Source organism: Sabethes cyaneus, chromosome 2 (genome assembly GCF_943734655.1).
Source record: "Sabethes cyaneus chromosome 2, idSabCyanKW18_F2, whole genome shotgun sequence".
Lineage (NCBI taxonomy): Eukaryota > Metazoa > Arthropoda > Insecta > Diptera > Culicidae > Sabethes > Sabethes cyaneus.
Window position 1 is genome coordinate 4,888,799 of NC_071354.1, and position 24,818 is coordinate 4,913,616.

The 24,818-nt window shown below is 38.2% G+C and overlaps 1 protein-coding gene across 1 annotated transcript in view; it reads right to left on the reverse strand.

Moving 5' to 3' along the window:
- The window catches only part of LOC128738596 (uncharacterized), a 32,166-nt gene extending 7,922 nt beyond the window's left edge, over positions 1 to 24,244 (reverse strand). Inside the window, exons 1-3 of the mRNA XM_053833849.1 lie at positions 24,112 to 24,244; positions 17,788 to 17,799; positions 6,539 to 6,587 (exon numbers count right to left, since the gene is read on the reverse strand). Of these exons, the coding sequence (XP_053689824.1) occupies positions 6,539 to 6,587; positions 17,788 to 17,799; positions 24,112 to 24,244 (194 nt within the window). The remainder of the gene's footprint in view (positions 1 to 6,538; positions 6,588 to 17,787; positions 17,800 to 24,111) is intronic.
- Positions 24,245 to 24,818: the final 574 nt, after the last annotated feature.

Consider the following 24,818-nt stretch of genomic DNA (forward strand, 5'->3'; position numbering starts at 1 on the left):
TACTGTACCTCAACCAAGCAGAATTTGAAATTATCTGCAATATTGTGAAGCATTGTTATATCTTTTGTATTTAGGGCGCTATGACACATTACTTTCTTCAGAAGTATTACTTGCTCTAAAAATGCCCCTTACACCACTTTTTCAGATTCTGCTTGGCTACGGTGCAGTAATCAAAAGAGCAATATCGAAGCGAAAAGAGCGTGCCAAGCCTGCTCGGGTGTTGGAGATACTTTTGAAGTGGTCGACGAATTTGCTTACTTTGGTACGTTAGTGACATGTGACAACGGTGTGAATCGTGAAGTAAAAAGACGGATAGCGACTGCCCATAGGACCTTCTACGGATTACGTAGCCAGCTAAGGCTCCGTAGTCTGCAACACCGCACAAAACTCGCGCTCTATAAGACGCTAATTCTCCAGGTGGTGTACATTCAAAAAGGACTACCGACGAGCTCTTGGCGTTTTAGAGCATAAGATCCTGCGGTCAATTCTTGGCGGCATATTAGACGAAGGAGGGTGGTGCAGGCGCATGAATCATAAAATATACCAAGTATACCAGGGATGCGAATATTGTGAAGCGATCAAAATACGGCAGGCTACAGTGGGCTGGCCACGTAGCAAGGATGACGGATGAGAGACCAGCGAAAACAATATGTAGCAGAGAACCCGGCAGAGGCCGACGACTTCGAAGCAGACCCCGTACCCGTTGGATGAGCGCTGGTGACGAGGATGCTAGAGCAGCGGGTGTTAGGGGCGACTGGAGAGCGGCAGCCCAAGGCCGGGAAATATGGAGACGACTCCTGAATTCGGCAGGATTCGTTAAGCGCATCATCGCCGAAAAAGTAAAGTAAGCTAAGCAAATCTGTCAATAAAAAATGGTCAAGCCTTGAAGACGATTATACCCTGGCTTCCTAGTTTGAACACTTTCAAACGAATCTAAACGCCATACGTCATACGTACGAAAATAGTAATTTAGAAATGGTATTTGAAACGTCGTGGTATTTGAAACATCCGAACTCTTCATGCACTGGCCCGGACTGGCTTGCTTGCACCAAAGTGTTGCGCCGACTAGGAGTGAAAATCGTCGCAATTCAGGAGGTTTCGGTTAGAGATGGGTCCGTACAGTAGATGCTATTGTATGCATTTCTTTCGTGTCCCACGTGTATTATGGTGGCAGCAACGCATCGATAGGTGGGGTTGGTTTCGTAGTGCTGGAGAATAAGAAGCCATCCTTTGAAGACCCAAAGATGATCGTGTGTATGTATTGAGAATTAAGGGCAAATTCTTCAAGTATATTTTAATTATATCTACGCGCCGACAAGCTTAATGAGTTCAGAAGTGCACGGACAAACTCATTACTTGTTTCTGGATTTTGAGGCGGTGTACGATTCAGTGAAACGAAACAAGGTGAGACAGACGATGCTCGACTATGGTTTCCCGAAGATACTGAATAGAAAGACGTATAAGAATAGCAAATGAGACCTGAATGGGCCTGACTATTACCCGCAAAAGCGTTTATTTGAGAAATATATTTGAAGATTCTGTTGCAGAATTCACAGATTTGCGGAAATTTTAGCGCGCAATTGTCTATGAAACATCGGTAAATGTGCATTCCGCACCAGCAGCAAGCTGCTACGAAACTGTGTTGGATCCTAATAATGGGCTCCGTGTTTTCTACAAAGGCGATTTATTACTTATTTTCTCACAACGGCTGAACCGATTTGATTTTCCTTTCCTTCTAGAAAACCTATTCTTGAATTATTCTGAAGCGCGATGTTGGAGGTGATTGGAGGACGACTACCTTGGACCGATGATATTGAACAGCTAATATCTTTTTGGTACTGAATCACCGATCGTATGTTGCCACAAAGCGTGTTGCCTTATAGTCAGTCCCATTAGTAGGGTATTGTCGTTATCGTCGGGCCACTGTTATGGTCGGGCCAATACGATTTTACAGTTTTAGTAACTCATGATATCTATGATCATTTATCATTTATCATTTATTTATTTGATTCATCTGACCATCTGGTCTCCATGAATTTATGGTAGGATGGGGAAAAGCCCCCTTGAGGTGAAGCCTCTTCAAGAGGGCGTAAAAACCCCATCATCTTTTGACTTTGAATTACAATCATAACATACAATAATTACATATAATAATAAATATCACTGCTTACACACTAATATTATTTACATACATTGTCGGTCTTATAATCTAAGTAATACAACTAAACAAGAAACATTTAACTAATAAATCTTCTTATGCGATTTTTAAAAACATCTATTGAAATAGTAAAGTCAAAAAGCACATAAAATCTATTAAAAGTGTTACACATCGCCCGGACGGGTTCGTTTTGGCCGTATTCAGTGCGCTGAAAGTCAAGCCTCATAAAGTCCCATGATCTCAAGCTTCTAGTAGGGGCATTAATATTGATTTGGGCAAGAAGATGAGGAGCATCAATTTTTCTAGTTAGAAGCTTTCCAATAAAAACGGCTCTGGAAATATCACGCCTTTGCGCAAGTGTATCCATGTTAAGTAGTCGACAACGCTGCTCGTATGGGGGTAATTGCATTGGGTCACGCCAAGGTAGAGATCTAAGAGCACTACGTAAAAATCTAGACTGTACAGCCTCAATTCTGCTTATCCAAACATCTGCATAGGGGCTCCAAATTACTGCTGAAGTTTCCAAAACAGGGCGAACAAGGGAGTAATACAGTGCCCTCAAACAATATGGGTCAGTGAACTCTTTGCCAATTCTGGTGATAAAACCAAGGTTTCTATTTGCCTGTGCAATGATCGATGAGTAATGATCTCTGAAGGACATGCAAGAGTCCAACAGAACCCCAAGATCTTTAAAAGTTGACACTCTTACTAGCGGGTGACCAGAAATAGTGTAGTCCCATAGAATGGATGTTTTTTTGCGTGTGAAGGAGATTACGTAGCATTTACTTATACTGAGGATCAGCTGATTATAAGAGCACCATCCAAATAAATCGTCGAGATATCCTTGCAGTTCAATACAGTCTCCTATGGATCGTATCGCAAGAAACAACTTGAGGTCGTCCGCATATAGTAGCCTGCATCCTTGCGGGATGACAAAACAGACATCGTTGAAAAATATAGAGAATAGCAGTGGCCCGAGATTGCTTCCTTGAGGTACGCCTGATGTGCTGACGAAGCTATACGATTCATTGTTTCCGATCTTTACAGTAAGTGAACGGCTAGTCAGGTATGATTTAAGTCATTCTACGAAGCTAAACGAAGCGCCCAGCCGAGCAATTTTCGCCACCAGAATGGAATGATCCACTCGGTCAAATGCAGCTTTAATATCTGTATAGATGGTATCTACTTGCGCGCCGTCTTCTATATGTTTAATACAGTGTGAGGTAAACTGAGCCAAATTAGTAGTTGTTGATCTACCAGGGAAGAAGCCATGTTGATCGATGGATATGTAGGATTTAGCTTCATGTAACATAATTTTTCCTACTAATATTTCGAAAAGCTTGGAGATAGCACACAGGGAAGTTATACCTCGGTAGTTTGCAATGTTCTGCTTATCGCCCTTTTTGAAGACTGGAAACATTACAGATTTTTTCCAACATGCCGGGAATACAGCTTGCGATAACGATTTATTGAAAATCATTCTCAACGGAGTGCAGAGGGCAGCCGCGCATTTTTTTAATACTACTGCGGGAATTCCGTCAGGTCCATATGAGGCTGATGACTTCAGCTTACCGATCGCGGCAATAATATCATCATCGGAAAAAGTAATGTTACCAATGTTCAGTACATCGCATGGAACATTACGGAGAGCGATCTCGACGTCTGACGAGCTAGCAGAAGCAACTTTGAACACACTGGAGAAGTGTTTCGCGAATAGGTTGCAGATATCGCTTCTTGTACTTGATTGTTCGTTATCAAGAAACATGTTAACTGGGAGTCCGTTCTCTTTTCGTTTTCCTTTTACGAATGACCAGAAACCTTTAGGATTTTGTTTAAGCTTTGATACATGCAATGATACAACCATTGTAAAACTTCTTACTGTGATAGCTAACTTTTCACAATATTGTGAGTTTCAATCGTGTATTCAAAACACCCGTACTGAATTCAGTGACTAAACCTTACAAAAAAAGTTTTCCAGGCGTAATGAACTTTTCTTCAAGAAATGATTCATGAAATGCAATTATCGAGATAAATTTTGAAAATGTATGAAGTGTGTTGTGCTGCACACGAAGACTATAGAAAAATCCCCCTCCAGTAAAGTGTTTGGGAAGGCTAAGATGAAATACTAGAAAAGCTCTATTTGTAAAGGTCGGGCCACTTAAGTAGTCATGGTTGGGCCACCATAATTTTAAGCGCAGAAGCGCAATAATCGCTAGAGAATGTCAGTCACGTAAAATGAGATGAAAAAGAGTAAAATTAATACGATAAAAACTTAGATTTTTGTTGTTTCTTTTTCATTGTAGTTGTACACTTCGGAAAAGTCGATTAAAGCAATATTGATTTTACAAGATCGCCAAAATTTCGCAAAAATGCAATTAAAAATAGGGTATTTGTACCTATGTGAGCCGTTGTTCACGGAATTCATTCTTTTCATGTCTCTATGTAGAATTTCAATACGTATGTCTTAGATTTTCTGCGGTGGCCCAACCTGTACAACATGGCCCGACTATGACAACATTTTTTGTCTTCACGTAAATGCCTATAACTTTTTATTTTTCAAGCAATCAGTTCAAAACTTCTCGGAAATATACCTTATTCTTAGACCTTGGCAACGATGTATTTAGATTTCCAAAATTCTTTATGAAACGAAAGTTATGGGCGAATTCTAAAATGTGGCCCAACCACGACGACACTCACCTAATTAAACTAATTACTTCTATAGCTGTATATTCGTAGTTCCATGTCAAGTATGTGCTCCTAGGCAAAGATCATTCTATTTTTTCCGAATTTTTGAGTGGTAAGGAGGTGGAAGTGGTTCGAAGACGATTTTTGTTGATAAATAATGCCTTAAGACAGATGGGTATGAAATGGGGAAGGCAAATGAGGAGCGTCCAATATAGCTCTAGCTATCCCAAGCCCCTACGTGGCCATACCCGGTAATGCTCTATTGAGTAGCCAAGCTAGGAGGTGCGATACTGGGTGGTTCCCGGCTGCCTGATCTCAAAATCGAGTTTTTGGGCAGACGGCGGAGCCACACGACCTTGTTAATAGGTAAGCATAAAATAAGTTATTTTAATTATTTTTTTCGTTTTAGCTTATGAAGCACCTCCTGCTATATAAAACTTTGGCCAATACGAGTGTTAAAACTGCACATGGATATTGGATACCAGAAGAAAAAATTAAATTAATTATTAGAAGCACTTATGGAAACTAAAAGGACGCAACTCTATTCCATTCGAAGGACTGCTGGTGAGATTGTTCTATTTTTATCCATATATACCACATTTTATAAATAAACTAGAATGGGGAAGAGGGAGGGAGCATCAGAGCACTTGTTTGAAGCGGTGGGTCTAGGGAGAGTGAAACGGTCAACTTTCTAGGGTTAATCTTGGCCCGATTAACAACACATCGTGGATAATGAGCGGCCTCTTCTCCCCACCTGCTGAGTCATTCTGCATTAAGACGGTTTATTCAACGATTGACTCAGGCGACTTAGCCCTTGGAAGGAGATTCTCTAAATCCCTGGTACGTGTAAGTGATGTTGCTTATCGACCAATTCCCTTTTGGCCCTTCATACAAGAGATGGGAAGCATGACTAATCGTTGAATATCTTCAACTCTTTTTGACATGATAGGCTTATTGCTATGAACGGATGTTCTGCTAAGGCAGATGGTAGTATCATATATTCATATTCATATAAATAATGATGATGGTTTTATTAAGGACCTTTTAACTTAAAGTCATTCGGGTATATAAATAATGCCTTAAGCCAGATAAAATTTTGAATCGAATAAGAACAATCCCTGCGTCCCTTAAAGGTGTTTTTCAAATGCCAAAGCTTTTTCAGAAATTACACCAGCTGATGCGGATTAAATACAACGATTTCAAGCTACAGCTAATTCCAGTAAGGGAGGAATTAATGCTTCGAAATAGGAATCATACGATTCAAAAAACGCACACTACCGGGTAGTTACGTAAAAACTTGTAGCTTGTATCACATGTTAGCATTGACAATCAAATTGATTAATTCATGGATGTGGAATAGAAATCAATCAATCGAAAGAGCACAGAAAGCATGATATGCGGAAATTCTAATAAAGATCGGAACCGGTCGTGTCCAGCGGCAGACACAACAAACCAAAACCATGCTGGAAATGCTGGATGGCAACAAATAATCCATAGAAAATATTTTATTTTGTGATTTGGTATCGGGCCGTTTCAGAAGACTGACATTCACAAAAATAAAATGTGTCCGTATTTTATTAATAATCCTAACCTAAGAAAAACCTCTATCAAGTTTGGTTTATTTAAAAGTTTAATCTAAAATGGGCACATAAATGATACAAACTTTGAATTATCTTGTCATGCTGCCAAACTTACCTTCTTTCCTTTTCACCGGTTGCTTTGTTGTTGCTGACAGTCCCTGGTGCTGTAAGGAATCATGACAATTAGCAAATGGTTCTCCAGTGAGAATATTATCATTGAATTAGTGAAGCAAACTTTACGGTATCATTAAGTTTATTTTAATAAATAAGTTACATTATTTTATTCACGATTAGTTACGGCCGCATGATTCGTTTCAGTTGCACAGTTTTAGACTCTTTGTTTGTTTTTATTTTTCTTCTATTTGCATGCATACAATAGCTGAAACCGCAACAGTCAAAATGCGATAGAGAATCAAGTGAAGAGGTAAATAGTTTCTGCCAGAAATTTGACTTTTAGTAGTGTTTTGTTACTTCCATGTACAAGTTTTAGTTTTGTTATTATTTTCCAGCGGCAAACCGTTTCACAACCTTTTACACTATTTGAAAAAAAAATTAAAAGAGAAAACTTCCTCTGAATTCTAGGGCCAGCTGACTGGAACAAAAAACTAAAATGACAAAAAGTTTATTTCTTCAACAGATTGCCTCCTCCAATCGAATCCAGCGATCGTTTGAGCAGATTTCCACCACCGATGGAATCCAGCGAGCGTTGATTTCGGCCAAAAACGGCCGAACGGCCTTCCAGCGGACCTCCTCCGTTCAGCAGAATGCGGTTGAAGTACAGGTACTCTACAATGGTCGAGGAAAAAGGCGATAGAACATCTGGTTAGAAAGCCAATCATCCGCTCGAGGGGCCGGTAATAATCTGTCGATACCTGACTTAACGATGAATGACAGACACAATGGGTGGTAGGTTGGTTGGTTGGTTGGACGAGCACATACACAGAGACACGGGGAAAGAAGGCACATTGAACACACGCCGCGTGGGTTAGACGGTTGGACACATGTTTTTTTGATACACGAAATCAGTGGGTGTCGATTTCTTTCACGTATGATAAGTTTTATTGAATTATTGTTCTGAAGTTACGAATGATTGATTTTTGGGATGGTAATTTGATTAGGAAAAGGTTAGAATTGGTAAAGGTCAAAGTAGTTATCGATGAAAATTGGACCAGAATGTGGCGTCTCCATTCTATTCGGCTACCATGGAGGCGCACGGTCTTCGGTGGGGTTTCTTTAAACAAAGTTGATACATTCGCTCTGCTGTAATGGACCAGCAGAGCTCAATTGATTTTTTTCCTTACTACTTATGGAATGCACTTAGGAATGGAAGTGCATAGGCAAATACATGGAAACAACATCAAATCACACAGCTTGATGCTTCCAGTGCCATCGCCGTTATTTCAATACAGGCAGGATAAAAAAAATAAAGAGTAAAGCAAACAAATTAAAACAACAACAACGACCATAACACCATAAGCTGTCCATATTTTGTGACAATCAATCATCGGGCCAAGACGACTGGGTCAGCTGGTTCGAAAGTCGTTCGCAACGGGATTGCTCACATGTTTAAAGTGTCAAAAAAAGGAGCACATGTTAGATTCAGAGCTGCTTCAAAGGTGTCATTTGACATTTTAAGTGACATTTTCCTTTCTCCATTTTGTGTTTAAGATATATCACAAGCAATAAGGTTGCTTAATATTTTTCAAGGATCGTTTCAATGCCTTCTCGGGGATGACACCTTCTAGTTCTGCAAAATAATTTTCATTTAATTCACAAGTCTGCTTTCCGGTATCGGTAGAATGACTACAGAATGAATGAAAATGTATTGCAGATGAAGAATTTATCATAGTGCTGTCCTTCTCATAGCGTAGTATTTCTATTGCATGCGTCTTCTGCATGTGGCTGAAGCATTAAATATAAATTCTTTATCATAAAACCCAATAATGTTACGTTACAAATTAAATTCTCCTCGGAAACGCAATCTGGACTGAATTTTTTCTTTAGAACGTAGGCAAAGTTATTGGATGTGACTAAGCTTTTACGGATTTATGTGGAACAAAGCATTTTTTTTATTTTAAATTTCGAAAAAATTCGAAGGGCTAGTCCAAATAACAAAAGAATGACTCAATATGTACTAGTAGTGATCCCTTTCGGTATCTATATTTTTGACTATTGCAGACTATACGGTATAGTGATAGCATTTTGTGTAAACACTAACGGTAACAGTTTGTTAAACAAGCGATAAGCTCATTAAGCTTTTGTGGGTCGATTGTTACCGTAAATTAACAGGCAATCGTATTATCCGAAGAAATGTAGTAGAAAGATAGCTCTTATCAAAATACCACCCACGTTTCGGGGTAAATCATTTGCAAGCGAAAGCGAAAACGCCATTTGAATGCTATTAATGGCCCACATCGACAGGTGTATCTAATTTATGCGATACGCACCGAGCGGTAGGAGATTAAAAGTTGTCCTTGTGCGAACTTCATATCTAAGTTAGTTAGAATAACTATTTTTTGTTGGAACATTATTATGAATAATTGTCAATTTCGAGATTAATTCTGGTAAAAAAGTTGTGTGACCGCAGCATGGTATAGTCTATATTTTATCGTTCCGTAATTTATATTTCAAGCAGACTTCCTATAAATGTCAATGCCAAACGGAAGATAACGATAGCATAGCGGTCAGCCTGAAAATCGATTAGGCTCAGAAGCACGTTCGTCCGCCAGCCAGACAATAATCGACAAATTAGTTTTTTTCTCATCTGTAATGGCTTCTCGCCGGAAACTAGTTATTTCATTTTTCATCCGAACGAGATTTTCTTTGATTTATGCAAAATGAAGGAAGTGATTTATGCAAGTGAATAAACCCGTTTTGTTAATTGACTTCCGTTTCATCGAAGTGATAGCTGGACAATATATATATCAAACGATAACCACTGTTTCGGTTTCCAAAGTTTCATTTTCGCATTCGTGAAAAAAATAACTAAATTTTCATCCAGCAATGCTGGCTCAATGCAAAATATAAAAGAAATTGGGTACGTCTAGACATAGCTCAATGTCAAAAATTGTAATTGACACTAGGAATTAGGGAGAGATTTACTGAGCCTACTCAACGACTCAAGAAAAACACAGAGTTGACGCATGTAAAACATCGCTTAGATTGGGATTACACCTGGCAACGAATATCCACCAAAAAAGTGCCGCTGGATGGTTTGTGCGAAATCTAAAAAGAATGTACCGGTACCGACTGCGGCTAAGAAACGTCAATCATCGCTAAAATATTGATCGAAATTCGGCGAAACCCTTTGATTGACAGGTAGAGCTCCTTTGGAAAATAATTTTTGCGAAACATGTGAGAGTACCGGTTTGTCTGAATTTTGCATTTGATCATCTTGTTTGAAAGGAAAGGCCGAAATTTACTCATAATCATTTTTTATCGTAATTTTGTTTCAAGTAACATTCCTTACCATTCCATGATGCCAGTCTGTTACATAGTAATTGATAAGAAAAATGCAGATGGAACGATAAAAGTTATAGTTAAAACTAATTGCAACCAGTTTCACTGACGCTGCCTGGCCTGGCAGTCAATTATGAAGTGAATCGGGGCAACTACTTCAATTGAATTGCAACTTTCTTTGGTCCATCGTCGCGCGACGATGACTTTTAATGAAATGTTCTTTTGCCAGGCCCTGTGTGTCTAAGTGCGAATGCATTTATTTAATTATAATATATTCTCATTGTATTAAATTAGGGTAAGAAAAGAGCGGCCATCATAAGGAACAGCATTCTATTAGAATCCACCCACCCAAACATATGCTGATTACGATCACTAAAAAGTCCTGACCGCAACGTGGGCTTTTGGTCCAAAGTAAAAACGAGCAAGGTTGCAACGAGCAATAATTGAAAATGTGCCCCGAGGAAGTGAAGCGAAGAAACATTACGTATGTGTTGCCCTGTACGTTGTGCATAATTGTTAAAAATATTACACAAATGGAAGATTTTATTCCGAGACGTCGCCGGAGATGTTTACACAGTCGCCAGTTATACATGACTACTGCGGAATAACCTCCTTTGGGGAGTGCTGTTTACCAAGAATGGTACTCTAATCAGCAGGTTGATTTTTCAACTGTCTTGTTACAGCTGCTCTTCTGTTTTACGATTACATGTAAGTCCGGGTGTCATTCCATAATTTAGATTATAGTTACCGTCACGAAAATATGAAAGATTTTGAACGCTAATAGCTCTGCCAATTATAAATTATGATTCTGATGATTTGAATACCGATCGATTCATGATAGATGTAGCAATTATGTGATTTTTATTATAATTTTTCAATCTTCAATCACTTAGTAGTGTTAACAAAATTAACGAAAAGTTTCAAGGTCGAATTTTCCCATAGATTTTCTTCGTGATCACCTTGCTTCACAAGCAGGGACAACAGTTGATACACCATCTGTTTACTGTGATTTTAACTACTTTCCGTTTAGAAAAAAGTAACAAATAGTCTCCTAGTTCCAACAGTTCGAAGATTCTTAATGATGATTAAACCTAGATCAATTTGACGTCTTTACTTGGGAAGTATACCAGAAAAAGTGACGAGAACTCCTCGTCCCAGCTCGTCGAAGATCTTTTGCGTACACCGATTGAACCTAGACCAATTTGAAGTCTGTGTTGGAGAAGTGAGTCAAAAAAGTGACAAAGCCTCCTTGTCCTAACACGTCGAAGATTCTTTACGACGATTAAACCTAGGTCAAGTTGATGTTTTTGTTGGGGAAGTGCACTGTAGCTGTACTGTTCAGTTGAATAAGAATTCTTTTTGTTCATATCTATGGCTGCGCATGTTTGTAATTTCATTGGAAGAATTGTGAAAAGAGAATGAAATGTGTTGTAGCAAGGATGTGCTACTGATAAAAAGAGATCGAATTGGTAAAATGTCTTCAACGTGGCAGAAGGGTTGGTAATAAAAACAATCTAAATGAATTGTATAAGTTAAAATAAATCTAAGTTAATTGTTTTCAAATGCACATTTTTGCCAAGGCACCTAAAGAAAAAAAGACCTTTTTTCCGATCTCATTGTTGCTCCAGGGAAGGTTTGAAAGTATCAGGTTTAGGAAACTTATACAGTGAAAACTGTGAAGTGAAACAGTGAAAAATCTACCATATCTGTTACTCTTATTATTTTATGATTGTTTTAGGAATATTATTAATAAATTTCAATAAATTATTGAAATTGACATTATGCTCGTTTCTCAATATTGAAAAATAAGACTTCTTTTTATGATGAAATTTTTAATTTTCTTTGCGTTGTCCTACGTTAACACGGCGTTAGTGTCTCAGTTGCAACCTTTCCACCTGTATTCTATTTCTGTAACCTGTTCGGCTGGGTGTTTTCGTCACTTTGAAGTAAGTTTTGACCAGTTCTACTATTCACATCTGTCTAAGAACAAAGATTCGTGAGCTGTTGAGATCATGTTTTGTGCAAATAAAGACAATTTGCAAATTAGATTGAAGCTTTAATTTTCCATCTATCTAATCTCTAATCACTAATTTTTATTTATTTGTAAAGTGAATTCTTAAAAATGACTTAAGTAGAGTAGGGCAGGGCATAAGTGCGACGTTTGAAATCGTCATCAATTTTCATGAGATATAAGGGGCACAACAGTAAAATATATTTTATATTGATGCAATAACTCAATATCTTCACATTCAAATATAATTCATCTGAGGTAATAGTGTTATGCAAAATAAATTCTTCATTTTTCTGATTAAGTGCCGAATCGCACTTTTACCCCACTAGCGGGGCAAAAGTGCGTATACCGCGGGGCAAAAGTGCGAAGCTTAAATCTATGAAATTAGCACAACAGTAGCTAACAAAACCATAATATCTTCAATCTGTGATAAGTTTCAAAAAGAAATATGCTCAATTGGCACCTTTTTTATATTCCGCTGGTGTACTGCAGCCTCCGCCAGATCGAAACTTTACCAAACGTTTATTTTTTATATAACCAGCGGATGACCCTGTTTTACTTCGGCCAGCATCTGTAGAGCACACAACATCCTGCAGATCTTCCACATCTAGTATGTCTAAACCGGTATATAATTACCTACGCATTTTAGCTTCGTCCATGAGTCGCACATTTGCCCCGTCCGCGAATCGCACTTTTGCCCCACTAGGCGTTTGAGTGATTTGAGCAAATTATGCAAAAACGAAAGATATTTTGTAAATTGTTTTCATTGCATTTTTAAAAGGAAATATGTGAGTGATGTAAAACGCTGCTACAATTTTTCGACAAGTAATATCCTCCTGTTACTGGAAATATTACATCAAAACCGCTCTACAATAACATTTACCCATAACTCAGCAACTATGCTTCGTAAACAACAAATGTTTACGATAGGTTCAATCTGTCAAAGTAGTCACCCATCCATGCCAATGTAGTCAATTTACTCGGAATCTGCACTGGTGCTGGAAAAAATCACTTTATCGAAACTCAAAATGATTGATTTTAAGTCAATACAATATCAAAACTCTTTTTTCAAGAAGGAATATGAATATTATTATCATTGGAATAAAAATTCATTGATAAACCAAGCCGCTGAGCTTCGATGTTGCTGTATATTCGTTTCGAAAAATTCATAATGCGTTATAAAAAAGTCAGAGCTGAATATCATTTTCAGTTCCATGGCAGTGAATCTGAATATCAGTTTCAGCGCCTTGTACTGAATATTTATATTCTATTGGATTGGAACGCAACAGATTGCAGTAGAAAACGTTTATGGTGAAAACAACGCTTAGTGAAAATATCAACACCTCGAGATGCAACTGACATTTTTGATACTGAGTATCATTTTTCTTTTCGAATTCGTTGATACTGATATTTGATATTCAGTTTTAGAGATGGAATAATGCTTATCTGTTCCAATAATATCGTTACTGGATATTGAAATTGATTTTCATGATTTCATGCTGATAAATATCAGCTACATAGGGAGCGAGTTGATATTCAATTTCATGAGTATCATCTGATAATTTTAAGCACTGGCACTGATAAATTATTGAATCGCACTTTTACCCCCATCGCACTTTTACCCCTCGTTACTCTATTGGTATTTACATTGTCAAGTGCAAGAATTCGTTGGCGGTAAATGCGTGATGGTTTGTCAAAATTAAAAAGGTCAGCAAAGCAGTTGAATTGTCTGATCGTGGAAGCGGTGGGACAGCTGGCAGCGTATTGCATTGAATAGGAGTCTTTCTGTAGCACCATTCTGGGTCGTAAAACTCTCGATGATTGTGTAGAGTCCAATTTGCGATAGGATGTCCGGTGCAGCATATTCGCCGGTAAAAGGCTTGCAGACAAATAAAAATTACGAAACATGTCTACGTCAACTTAGCATGCTTAAAGCCAACAACAGACGACAGCGGTCTACGTACGGCTTTAATTTTGCTAATCCCTCCAGGGAAGATGACGAAGCCAATAGCGAACAAATTTTCGTTGTATGTTTTCTAGCCTAGAGAATCACATAGACATAGATAGAGGGTTTCAAGCAATGCTCGCAAACTCCAGCGTCGACCGTACAATAAAACAATAGAGAGCTTTGAAGTAAAGCTGGTCATTGAACCCAAGACCACGATTGGACTTGTCAATGTTGGCAGAAATACGGAACTTCATGATGGGTTTCTCGTCAAATATTACTCCAAAATCCTTCACCTGTTTTACCCTATTTAGCTTTGCTCCGGAAATTTCGTAATCAAAGTCTGCCTCTGCTTGTGCTTCTAGTGCGGTGAAAACACATCTCTACACTTAATAATAATTGATTCCTTACGCACCACTCACTAAATAACTCCAGAAGTCTTAATTCGTCTGACTACAAGATAGATTTTTAAATCATCAATGAAGGAAAGCCTTCCGCCTTCATTGAGCGGTAACGCTGCATCGTTTATGTAGATACAGAATAGCAGTGGTCCCAAATTGCTACCCTGTGGTACACCAGAATTATTCGTACAAGCGGTAGACTGGCAGTTATCGAGCTGTACGGAAAGTTGCCTATCCGTAGGGTATGTTTTCAACCATCTGCACAATCTTGTGGTACACCCAAGTTTCTCCAACTTGCTCAAAAGAATATATGTTTAACGGTATCAAAAGCGGCTTTCACATCAGTATAAACAGTATCAACTTGCGCTTTGGCACTCATGCTATTTACGCCGAACCAAATTTGATTCTACAGGTCGCCCGAGAAAGAATCCAAGCTGTAGTTAGTGTGCTTATAGAATTCTGGCTGGCTGCAAATATTAATATGTCTTTCATGACAGTCTCGAATGTTCTGGATTCAGCACACGTTATTCCTCTGTAGTTTACGACATTGCCGACATTATGACATTAGATTGCCGAATAGTATTGCTGCTGCAGCGACAAATTAAACATGCAGGTCAATGGAGATACCCGGCATTCGGAGCACTGTTTTAAAATAGCTGTAGGAATTATGCCAGGTCCAGGTGAAAAAGACGACTGGACGCTTCGTCTAGCGGACGAGACAGAGTGCTCACTTATCGTAAAAATATCCATGCTTACCCGAGCAGGAGGCCATACTAAAAAGCATCTTACCAATGTCCTATGATAATATATTTTGTTATTGAGTAGATATTTAGAACATTGGTAGTAAGATTAGTATAGCTGATTGCGTTATCGTATCTTAGTATGTCTTTAAAATGACATTCAATATCTTTCATGAAATGATTTTTTAATGTCATATGCTACTGCATTTGATATCCAGTACCTCAATAATACTAAAACATGTTATTCCAAACCCTGAATACAGTCATGCTATTCCTTTGTTATTCGCTCAACACAATTAGTTATTCTTTTGGTCTTAAAGGAGCAAAATTTTGATATTATATTTTGTTATTTTTGTTAGCCAAAATAAGTTATTCGATTTCCGTAACACAGTTTGATATAATTTTGATTTTCGCTGCTATTCGTGTAATGAATCCAATGGAATATTGCTTAAAGATTGCGTATCAGCGGTCGTAATATTATTGATGACACTTGCAAAATGCCGCGCAAAAAATTTAGGAGCCTTTTTCAAATAGAACGATAAGCATTTGAATAATACGAACAAGGAAAAAAGAATAAGTGATACGTCTATAAATAAGACTTTTGTTGGTCATTGTATTTCACCGTAATTTTTCAATTTCCGTGATTTCGTTAGGACGTTATGGCGTTGGTCTACAGTCCGAAAAGAAATCTCTGATACACTGATAAGGTAATTACATGTAACCGAAACGCAAAACGTATAACCAAACACACAAGCGTGAAATATCCGAAGAAAAAACTTGTTTTCTCTTAACTCTTTGCAAAGTAGTAGTGGATTATAGTAAACGATACCGATCAACTTTATGAAAATGAGTTTAAAACCATAACATTGGAATAAAAGTTTTCGCTTTCGTTTCGCTTTTTAATACCGTTTTGCCACGGAATGAAATTATTGAAATGTAAGTCGTTGATTGACAATGATTGGAGCTTACTTAAAGCAGTCAGTACTTTTCGTCATCCATATTTTCAATTGTGGTTTTTAAAGTTTTTATAGTTTGTGAGCCATTTTTGTGCAAAAATGTTACTCGGACGTAAGTATTATTAAATAGATAGTCATCAACACTGAAATACTTTTAGCCCAGTACTTTTTGAAGAGAACATCACCAATACCGGAGATCAAACTAGAGGTCTATGCGGGTGAGTATCATCGATCCAATGTGCTAGAACTTATCTTTTTCTGTTTAACAGAGATCAAGTAACCGAATGCGCTGATCTGTGCTGTTCGCCGAAAGCAATTGATCTCATTCGGCCTGGGCAAAACCCGCTGCACAGATAGGTCGATGCGGATATAGTGGATTGCAAATTTTCCGCCGAAAAGAGGGATCATATTGCATCTGGCAGACTGTCCCCATTCGATGGCACACATCATTTTCAGCAGAAAACGCCTAATGCAGTTAGTAGCCCTTCTGAATAAGTTAGTGATATGCATTGTCGTCAATCTTTTTCTGCATTGACATCCGAAAGCCAGCAGGTTCGGATCCCACCGCTGTCACCACTGACATGTAGTGCGGGGTACCTGCTCGTAAAGTAATAGAATACAGTTTTCCTATAACCGACCGGACGGTTCGGCGGGTAAAATCGGAATCCTCGTTTATTCTAACTTAATTTCTGCGTAACGGCAGACATCACGCCGTCCGTCGAGCCTCCCTCTCGCGCATACATTTTTGGCCCTCAGCTAGACATATACTTATGAGGCTGGCACGCTCCGAGCATATCAGCCTCGCTGAGCGGCCAACCCTTTCATGTCAGTTCGCCACTGCTAAGTTACATGGCCTCAACACTTCAAACGGCCGTTCAATTCGGTATTTAGCGATTCGGTGAAATCCGATAGCATGTTTGTTTTGCCACCGATTCTTGGTGCGGGTTAGGAAATTCGCGCGTTCGTTTACAGGAAATGTGTGGTGCGAACGCGGCGGTTTAATTGGTACGTTTACTAATTGAATGAACAATGTTTTCGCCTTACCGGCACCGTTGCTCGGTCGGATCACTGACCGGCACGGGTAGAAATAAATCTTAGGTGTCATCGGCCTGCCCGCGATTAACTCTTCCGGGTCCTGGCTGATAAATCTGCGAGATCTTGCTAGCAGGGTGAGGGGGGGGGGGGGGTGCATTGCACCTGAATTAAGGGATGTTTTGACACGATGCTTGGGAAAAAAGCGGTAGCGTGTAATTGGTCAGGGCAGTTATGTGAGTGGCCAGTAATGGATATTTGGTCACGTTGGCGATCTTGCCACGATAATTCTGGACAGAGTCGTGTTGGTACACGACTGGTATATTACATGGTAGATGGGATTAAGATATTTACACGTGAAGGAAGATTTCGAGTTGCCGGAAGAACTTGTTTTGGAGTTGATTCGGAAGTGGGGTGTGTCTGCAGTGATTAGGCTACGTGGTTTTCGCTCAAAACAGCACTTTTGCGAAGAAAGGTTATTTAGATGAGAACAGATTATTTGGTTTTGAGTACCAGCGCCGGAATAAGCATTCATGACAGACCACCAAAACAATACCGTATTGGGCGAAACTGCCGAATTTTCGATATCTGCATATCGATTTTTTCACATATCGTAACAAGCGCTATGGCTAACAAACAAACAAATAAAAATCCAGGGGGCTGTCATGACGTCATATTTTCGTTCGCGGCAAACTAGAAACGATTTTACAAAATGCAATTAACTAACCATTTTCACAATTTTGCATCAATTGCCTACTTGGCACTGGCTGTGCTAAAAAAACAAACAACCAACAAATCCAACGAGGTTGTCAGCTTGAGCCCATTTGTGAAGCTGTCAGCTTGGACCCGTTATATGCAGGTTAATTTTTCCTTTTACTTTCACTGACTTTTTCGCGGTCAAACGTAAACTCTATTTTGTTAAAGAAGAGGAGTGTTTGGTGCGAAAAATGTTAGACTGAATACTGGGAAAGTTTCGATCTGCGGCTAAAAATATATTGGGTTTAGTTTGTGGCAGTGGGACTCCAACCCACAATTTCTCGATTAGTACTCGAGTGCTTTACGCATTTAAACTATACCACACCCATGTATTAATTAGTCTCAGATCTAGTTTTGTCCCTACCAGTCCAAGCATGTCATCTTTCGCACACATACGCTTCCCCGGTGACGGTTATTATTTGTAATATAACTGCCCTTTGCTTCTACCACGAGAAGATAGACTGTTATCGACTTTATTGTTGTAGAAGCTAACAGTCTGGTGCCTACTGTTGTCGAGGCACAACGGTGTTAAACCACACTAGATCTGAGACTAATTAATACATGGCACACTGGTCCAAACAGCGAAATACATTATCGTTTGATATAGCGCTGAAACGTGAAGTTTCTGGCATATAGTGTCTTTAGGAACATTTCTTTGTATAACAAACTCCTTCTTGTGAGAGAAATCTTTGGGCGATTAATTTCCTTAAAAGTGAGATACGAAATTTATTTTCTCGAATATTCGAGATACAGGTTTAGTACTTTCGCAAAGTTGTAGTAAATATCAATACAAACAACTTTGTCAAAGACACCATACTTGTATCTCTTCATGGAAATTGTCTATGAAGCGTTATTCATGGACAGACCCTTCAAAACAGTTTTTAAATCCTGAGTTATTCTGGTCAACTTTTACGTGTTCATAATGTTCTAGAAAGTTGTTTATCTTGCTAAAATTAACGATTTTGTTGATCATTATTATACCCGATTTTCTGCAGTTTCGGAGATATTGAGCATTTTTGATGAAAAATAGTACTACTTTGAGCTTAAGTATTTCCCAAGGTGGCAAATGGTGGCAGATCAAACAACTCGTACTCAAAAGTACACCAAAATATGTGTTGCTTATTTTATTTTTTGTTTGAGTAAAGTTGATTGCTAACTGCTTGTCAATTCGTGTTTTCTAATTAAATAGACTAAAAAGTCATTCCGACAAAATTCGGTCTTCTGTGACTGTTGTTGAAATTAGGCCATTTGGATTTCGGCCATTCGTGATTCGACCATTTGTGTTTCGGCCATTTGGTACCAGCCCATTATGAGTGAGATCTTACGAAAAGACACCAATCGAAGGTATTGAACGAAATAGACTGAAGTTAGTTATTTGGAAGCTTTTCTGTTATTAATTGCGTCAAATAATTTTCAGTCTACATTCATTTTCGACTCGAAAATAGGCGAAAAAATTGCTGGTAACTCAACTTGTTAGAAAAAGATTGTCAACATAAACAAAATGGCGTTTATTGCATCCGAAGTACATTTTAATTGTTCGATAAACATGACTGTGAAGGATTTTTAAAACAACTATAACCTTTGAGGATACAAACAGATACAGTCAATTGACACTTGATTTTAAAGGTTTTTTGTTGTACTTTTAAGTAGGAGTTGTTTGGTCTGCCACCATTTGCCACCTTGGGAAATATTTAAGCACAAAGTAGTACTATTTTTCATCAAAAATGCTCAAAATCTCCGAAACTGCAGAAAATCACTTATAATAATGTTCTACAAAAACGTTTATTTTAGCAAGATAAACAACTTTCTAGAAAACTATGAACACGTAAAAGTTGACCAGAATAACTCAGGGTTTAAAAACTGTTTAAAGGGTTTGTCCACGAATAACGCTTCATAGATAATTTTCATGAAGAGATACAAGTATAGTGTCTTTGAAAAAGTTGTTTGCATTGATATTTACTACAACTTTGCCGAAAGTACCAAACCTGTATCTTGAATGTACATGAAAATAAATTTCGTATCTCACTTTAAGGGAATTAATCGCCCAAAGATTTCTCTCACAAAAACGGGCGTGTTATACCAAGAAATGTTCCTAAAGACACTATATGCGAAAAACTTCACGTTTTGGCGCAATATCACACGATCACGTATTTCGCTGATTGGACCACTGTGCATGGGTGTGGTATAGTTTAAATACGTAAAGCACTTGAGCATTAATCGAGAAATTGTGGGTTGGAGTCCCACTGCCACAAACTAAACCCAATATAGTTTTAGCCGCAGATCGAAACTTTCCCAGTATTCAGTCTAACATTTTTCGCACCAAACGTTCCTCTGCTTTAATCAAAACAGGTTAAGTTTACTGTATAGGTTCAAATAGGAAGAGTCATTCCTGTGTAAAAATCTAAATGAGAAATAGATTGCGCAGAGTTTAGCACAGAGAACAGACATCCAAGCAAAAGGTCCCCACTTGGATAAAACTTATGTCAAATTAGTTGGGAAACTATAGTGATGATGTCGCTGAAGGCGCATAAAATTCTACACTAAACTCACAACAGCTAGCTTCTGGCGCTAGCATAACGCTTATAGTCCATATAAACTAGCGCCAGAGGAGCCAAAGGTTGTCAGTGTGCAAATCAAAAGAATCATTTAGTTGGGAAACTATAGTGGTGGTGACGCTAGCATATTAGGTGATTTTAATTTGAAATTTTATCCAACAATTCCCAAAAAATTTGTTCGTGAATGGATGTCTGTTCTCTGTGAGTTTAGCTCATAGCCAAACAAAATAAATAAATAAATAAGAACACGCCCAAGTAACAATTTGGGTTTTATTATACTCTTATGATGGCATTTAAGACCAAAATTGATAATGAAAACCGCCATAAGAGTACAATGAAACTCACATTGTTGCTTGGGCGCTTATGAAGATTACCACCGGAAAGGGCCAAAGGTCAACGCTTATTAAGGTCTCGTTGGGAAAAGGCAACTTCAATAAGACAAACAAGAATAATTAAACTACTGCATCAATACATAAATGATATAATAGTCTTCATACTTGTCCTGAAACTATAACTTAAATATCAGTTGTTTATTTTGCGCATGGGGAGGATGTAGTATCCTGTTATTTATGCTATATGTAAGGTTTTGCCTGAAGTGAGTAAAGGGATGTTTTGACACGATACTTGGAAAATAGGCGGTAACTGGTCGGTTGACAGAGTGTGATCGAGTGTGCAGTGGATGCCCGCAGAAAAGGTAGTGGAAAAGTGACTGGCCAGTAATGGATATTTGGTGAGGTGTCACAGATACGATATCTAACTTGATAGGTCAGTCGTACTTCGTTTTGCTTCAGCGAATCTCCATTGCGTTTTACTAATTATGTAGTACACTCTTCGAGAGTGGCTCTATTCTCTCAAGAGACTTTATCAGGGCAATGTGAAATTCATCTTAAGATTCATGGTTTATGATTATTCTAGAAATTACTCTTCGTCAGTCTCGATGGTTCAAGAGTTACACACCTGGGGTAATATAGTATAATATGCCCTTCTTAACAAGAAATGGGTACGTAAAGCTCAATCGGGCTTCTCAACATTAACGTTACAACTGCACAGTTTTTAAAGCAAAAAATTAATTGCAACTATTTACTTTTGTTAATATTGTAAAATAAAAATGCATTTAATTATTTAATAACGGCATGTATCCTCTGGGTTTCTCATCTACGCTGGTAATATGTTCCAGCTGTAGCACTATAATGTGAAATACTATTAGAAGTTAACAGCAGTTGAATTTCACTTTACGCTTACAGCAACATCTGCAATTACACTATCGCAAAAGTATTAAATCCTAAAGCAAATCAAGCGTTCCATTCCAATTTTTTTGTTTGAGATAAAAACCGTCGTTCAGCATTCTTATGCACTCTCGTTCGACGAGTTGGTTCAGCCATTTGATATTGCTGACAGAATGGATCCATTTTCGTTCAACAAGCTGATCCGGCGGAATAGAGAATAATACTGAACCTACTAAAAGTTCAGTTCTTTTTTGTAGGAGTCTTGAACGACAGTGACCATTAAATAGATTTATTGTGGTAAAAAAATCAGTCGCTCTCATATGACCTTTGCTAGTTTTTAAATATTCCATTCTTTTCCCTCTAACCCTCTCTCTACGTAAGGGCCCTGTCAATGTATATAACTTTATTACTTTCTTATATCATTTTCTTTGCCGTTGTCTACAGAATTGTTATAAAGATTATAAAGAAAGAAACAAGAAATTTATATTAAGTTTCGACTTAAACGCTCAGTAGAGGAACTTTATGAAAAAAATAAATCAAAATACACTTTATCGACAGTAATGAGAAGGCAATCTCGATTTAAATTACCATTTCATGGAACAGAATGTTTGTTGATTCTCTACGCTGATAAGCAAGCGTGATGTTTTGGATAAACAAGAATTGCTATCAAACTTGCCTCAATGTTGTTTAGAATTATTTGTTTACTTGCAGTAATGTTAAATAACGTATTGATATTGCGTGACATTTAATTGTTGGTTTCTATATTGAATGAAATTGAAACAAATGCATTTGACAAACGGAATGAAAAACCATGTGAAATTTCAGGAAGCAAAGGTTTTTGAAATAGTATATTAGGAAAAAACATGAGGTAAAACGAAAGAAGAAAACAAGTAGCTGAGTAGCAATTGAGCAACTAAACGTAATACTGAGAGAGTTGGTTTAAAAATCACCATCTATTCTATAATATTTTGTGCTCTTTCATAGTTCAGCGGGATGAGAAGTCCAACACATTATGACTTCTCGCCGTATCAACACCTTTCATTCTCCTAGAAAGCATCCACGGTCTTTAGAATGTGGCTTCCTATTACTCTTCGAAAAATTCCCAGTACATAACTGATGATTAGTACATATACAGAGCGTGCTTGGTGGCAGATTTAATATTCAAACCCGTAGGAGCAACACTGCCAAATAAGTGCAATCTGAGTAGATTTTAGACACCATTTTAGAAATAGTGTACAGCGAAAAAAAGTTACAGTCTAAATTAATAATCAGGTAGTAAATTTATGACCCGTAGAGGTTGCGCCCACCAGCCGACCCTAATTCGATGGATTTTTGCCTTAGGTACTGGTAGTAACTATTGCATTAATGCAGATCAATGCTTTTTAGGATATTTACAACAACAAAAATCCTTGCATGCTAAAAGGTTTTAGTGCCGGTCGTAAATGTGAATTTGTGAAGTGAACCAGAACGAGTCAATTAACGCGATGCGTTGACGTGTGATCAATACGTTTGTATGTTTACAACATACTAGGCGCTTTTGTCAGCATGTCTGCTAAATTTGATTTATGATTCTTTCATTGTTTACATTTGATTGAAATTAGCATATTTCGCTAGCAACGGAAAGAGCACCGAACGCTGCAATTAAATTTTTCAATCATATCGAGGATTAAAACGTGGTATTCGCATATTCTGGTTTCTCAAAACAGGAAACCGCAATCGGTGCGGAAAACGTGATTAATTAATGGATAACAGATCCATAATGTGAAATATATTATAATGATGTGTGTGCTGAGATTACTGAGAGAAAGGTTTAATGCATTGACGTTAGTCTTATAAGCATTGTGGCACTCCGAGTCAATGAAGGTGCAGAATCAATAAGCGGTAAGAATTTTTACAGAGAAATTGTTTTTTTTTATTCATTTGAAAATTAATGTCATTTGCATGAAATTGATTTTGGCTTTGAATACTAAATTTAAAATGTATGGTTTCTTGGCTAGTCATAAAATCAATTTATCAAAGACATAGAAACTAATAATAACCCTTGCTTAAAATGAATTAATCTGAAAATAGAAAGTCTGATAATCCAGAAAGAGTTAGAATGTTTTGATCAAGAATCCTATGATAAATTTTAGGTTAACTGTAGAAAAAAGTTGTGTTTGGATAATAAACGGAAGTAACTTGTAGAAAATGTTTTGTAAATACAATGAAACCAAAAAAAATTCTAAACATTAAAAGAAAAAGAAAACAATAGTTACTGTAAGGAAACAGGTCCGGAACCCGTAACTTTTTTTAAAATACGATTCCCGCCATCGTAGTATGTAATTATCATTACTGATTGAAACAAGCAGACCATCTGAACAAGCCGAACAAGTCGAACGGAAATTGAAAAGAATGACTTCTTCACGGAGGCGGACACCGAAGGCGTTAAGCGTTCCTTGACACTAACTTTAGTAACAGTAACAGAACACACTGTAACGATTGACTGGGATACAAACAATTTGTGGGTTTTAACTTGACAAGGGACACTTGTTTTTGTTGTTTCAGACATTCCACTGAACTCGCAAGCGAGTTTTCACACAGAGACACACATCGTTAGAGATAATTTACCATCGTTTAGCTGTTTGATTTGCTGCAGTCTGTCGATTAAATCCTCAACGCCCTGTTCCTTGACTGGTAACGCTTTAGTCCAGGCTAGGCAGACGACCAGCAGAACGGCACAAACCACGTGGAACTTGAACATTTTGTCACAATTTGAAACAACTGTTGCTCTTGTCGGCGGGTACACAACTGCACTGGTGTTCTAGCACTGGAAGGATAAGATGCTTATCGGTCAGCGGATGTTGCGTGATTGTTGGTACACCGGTGCGACGGAATCCTTTTATAGTACTCTCTCCTGGTGTGTAGCCACCGACAATCGTAGCACTCTCCGATATTCGCCTCGCACTCGTTGATGACGGCCATCACTTGGTAGCGATGACGATAAAAGGACGAGCGAGGAAAGCATGGTTTCCGCTGCCATGCTGCACTCGAAGTAGGCGGGCGATGGCAACGATTAGGCAATCAACTTTCCATTACACCAGGAGGCAGCACCGGTGATAAATACCGTTTGGCGCCCGTATCTATTGATGATGAAACAATTTCTGCTCGCGGGGTTCCAAGAGAACAAAAGCGTCAGTCAGCCTGTTGTTGGTAGCGGCTCTTATCAGCGAGGGGAAGCTGACCGTGGATGATTTTATGAATAATATACTAATTTAAAGTGCACTTCCCGGGTTCGTCCTGGCCACAAAGTCATAAAGAACCATTTCCCGCCATCA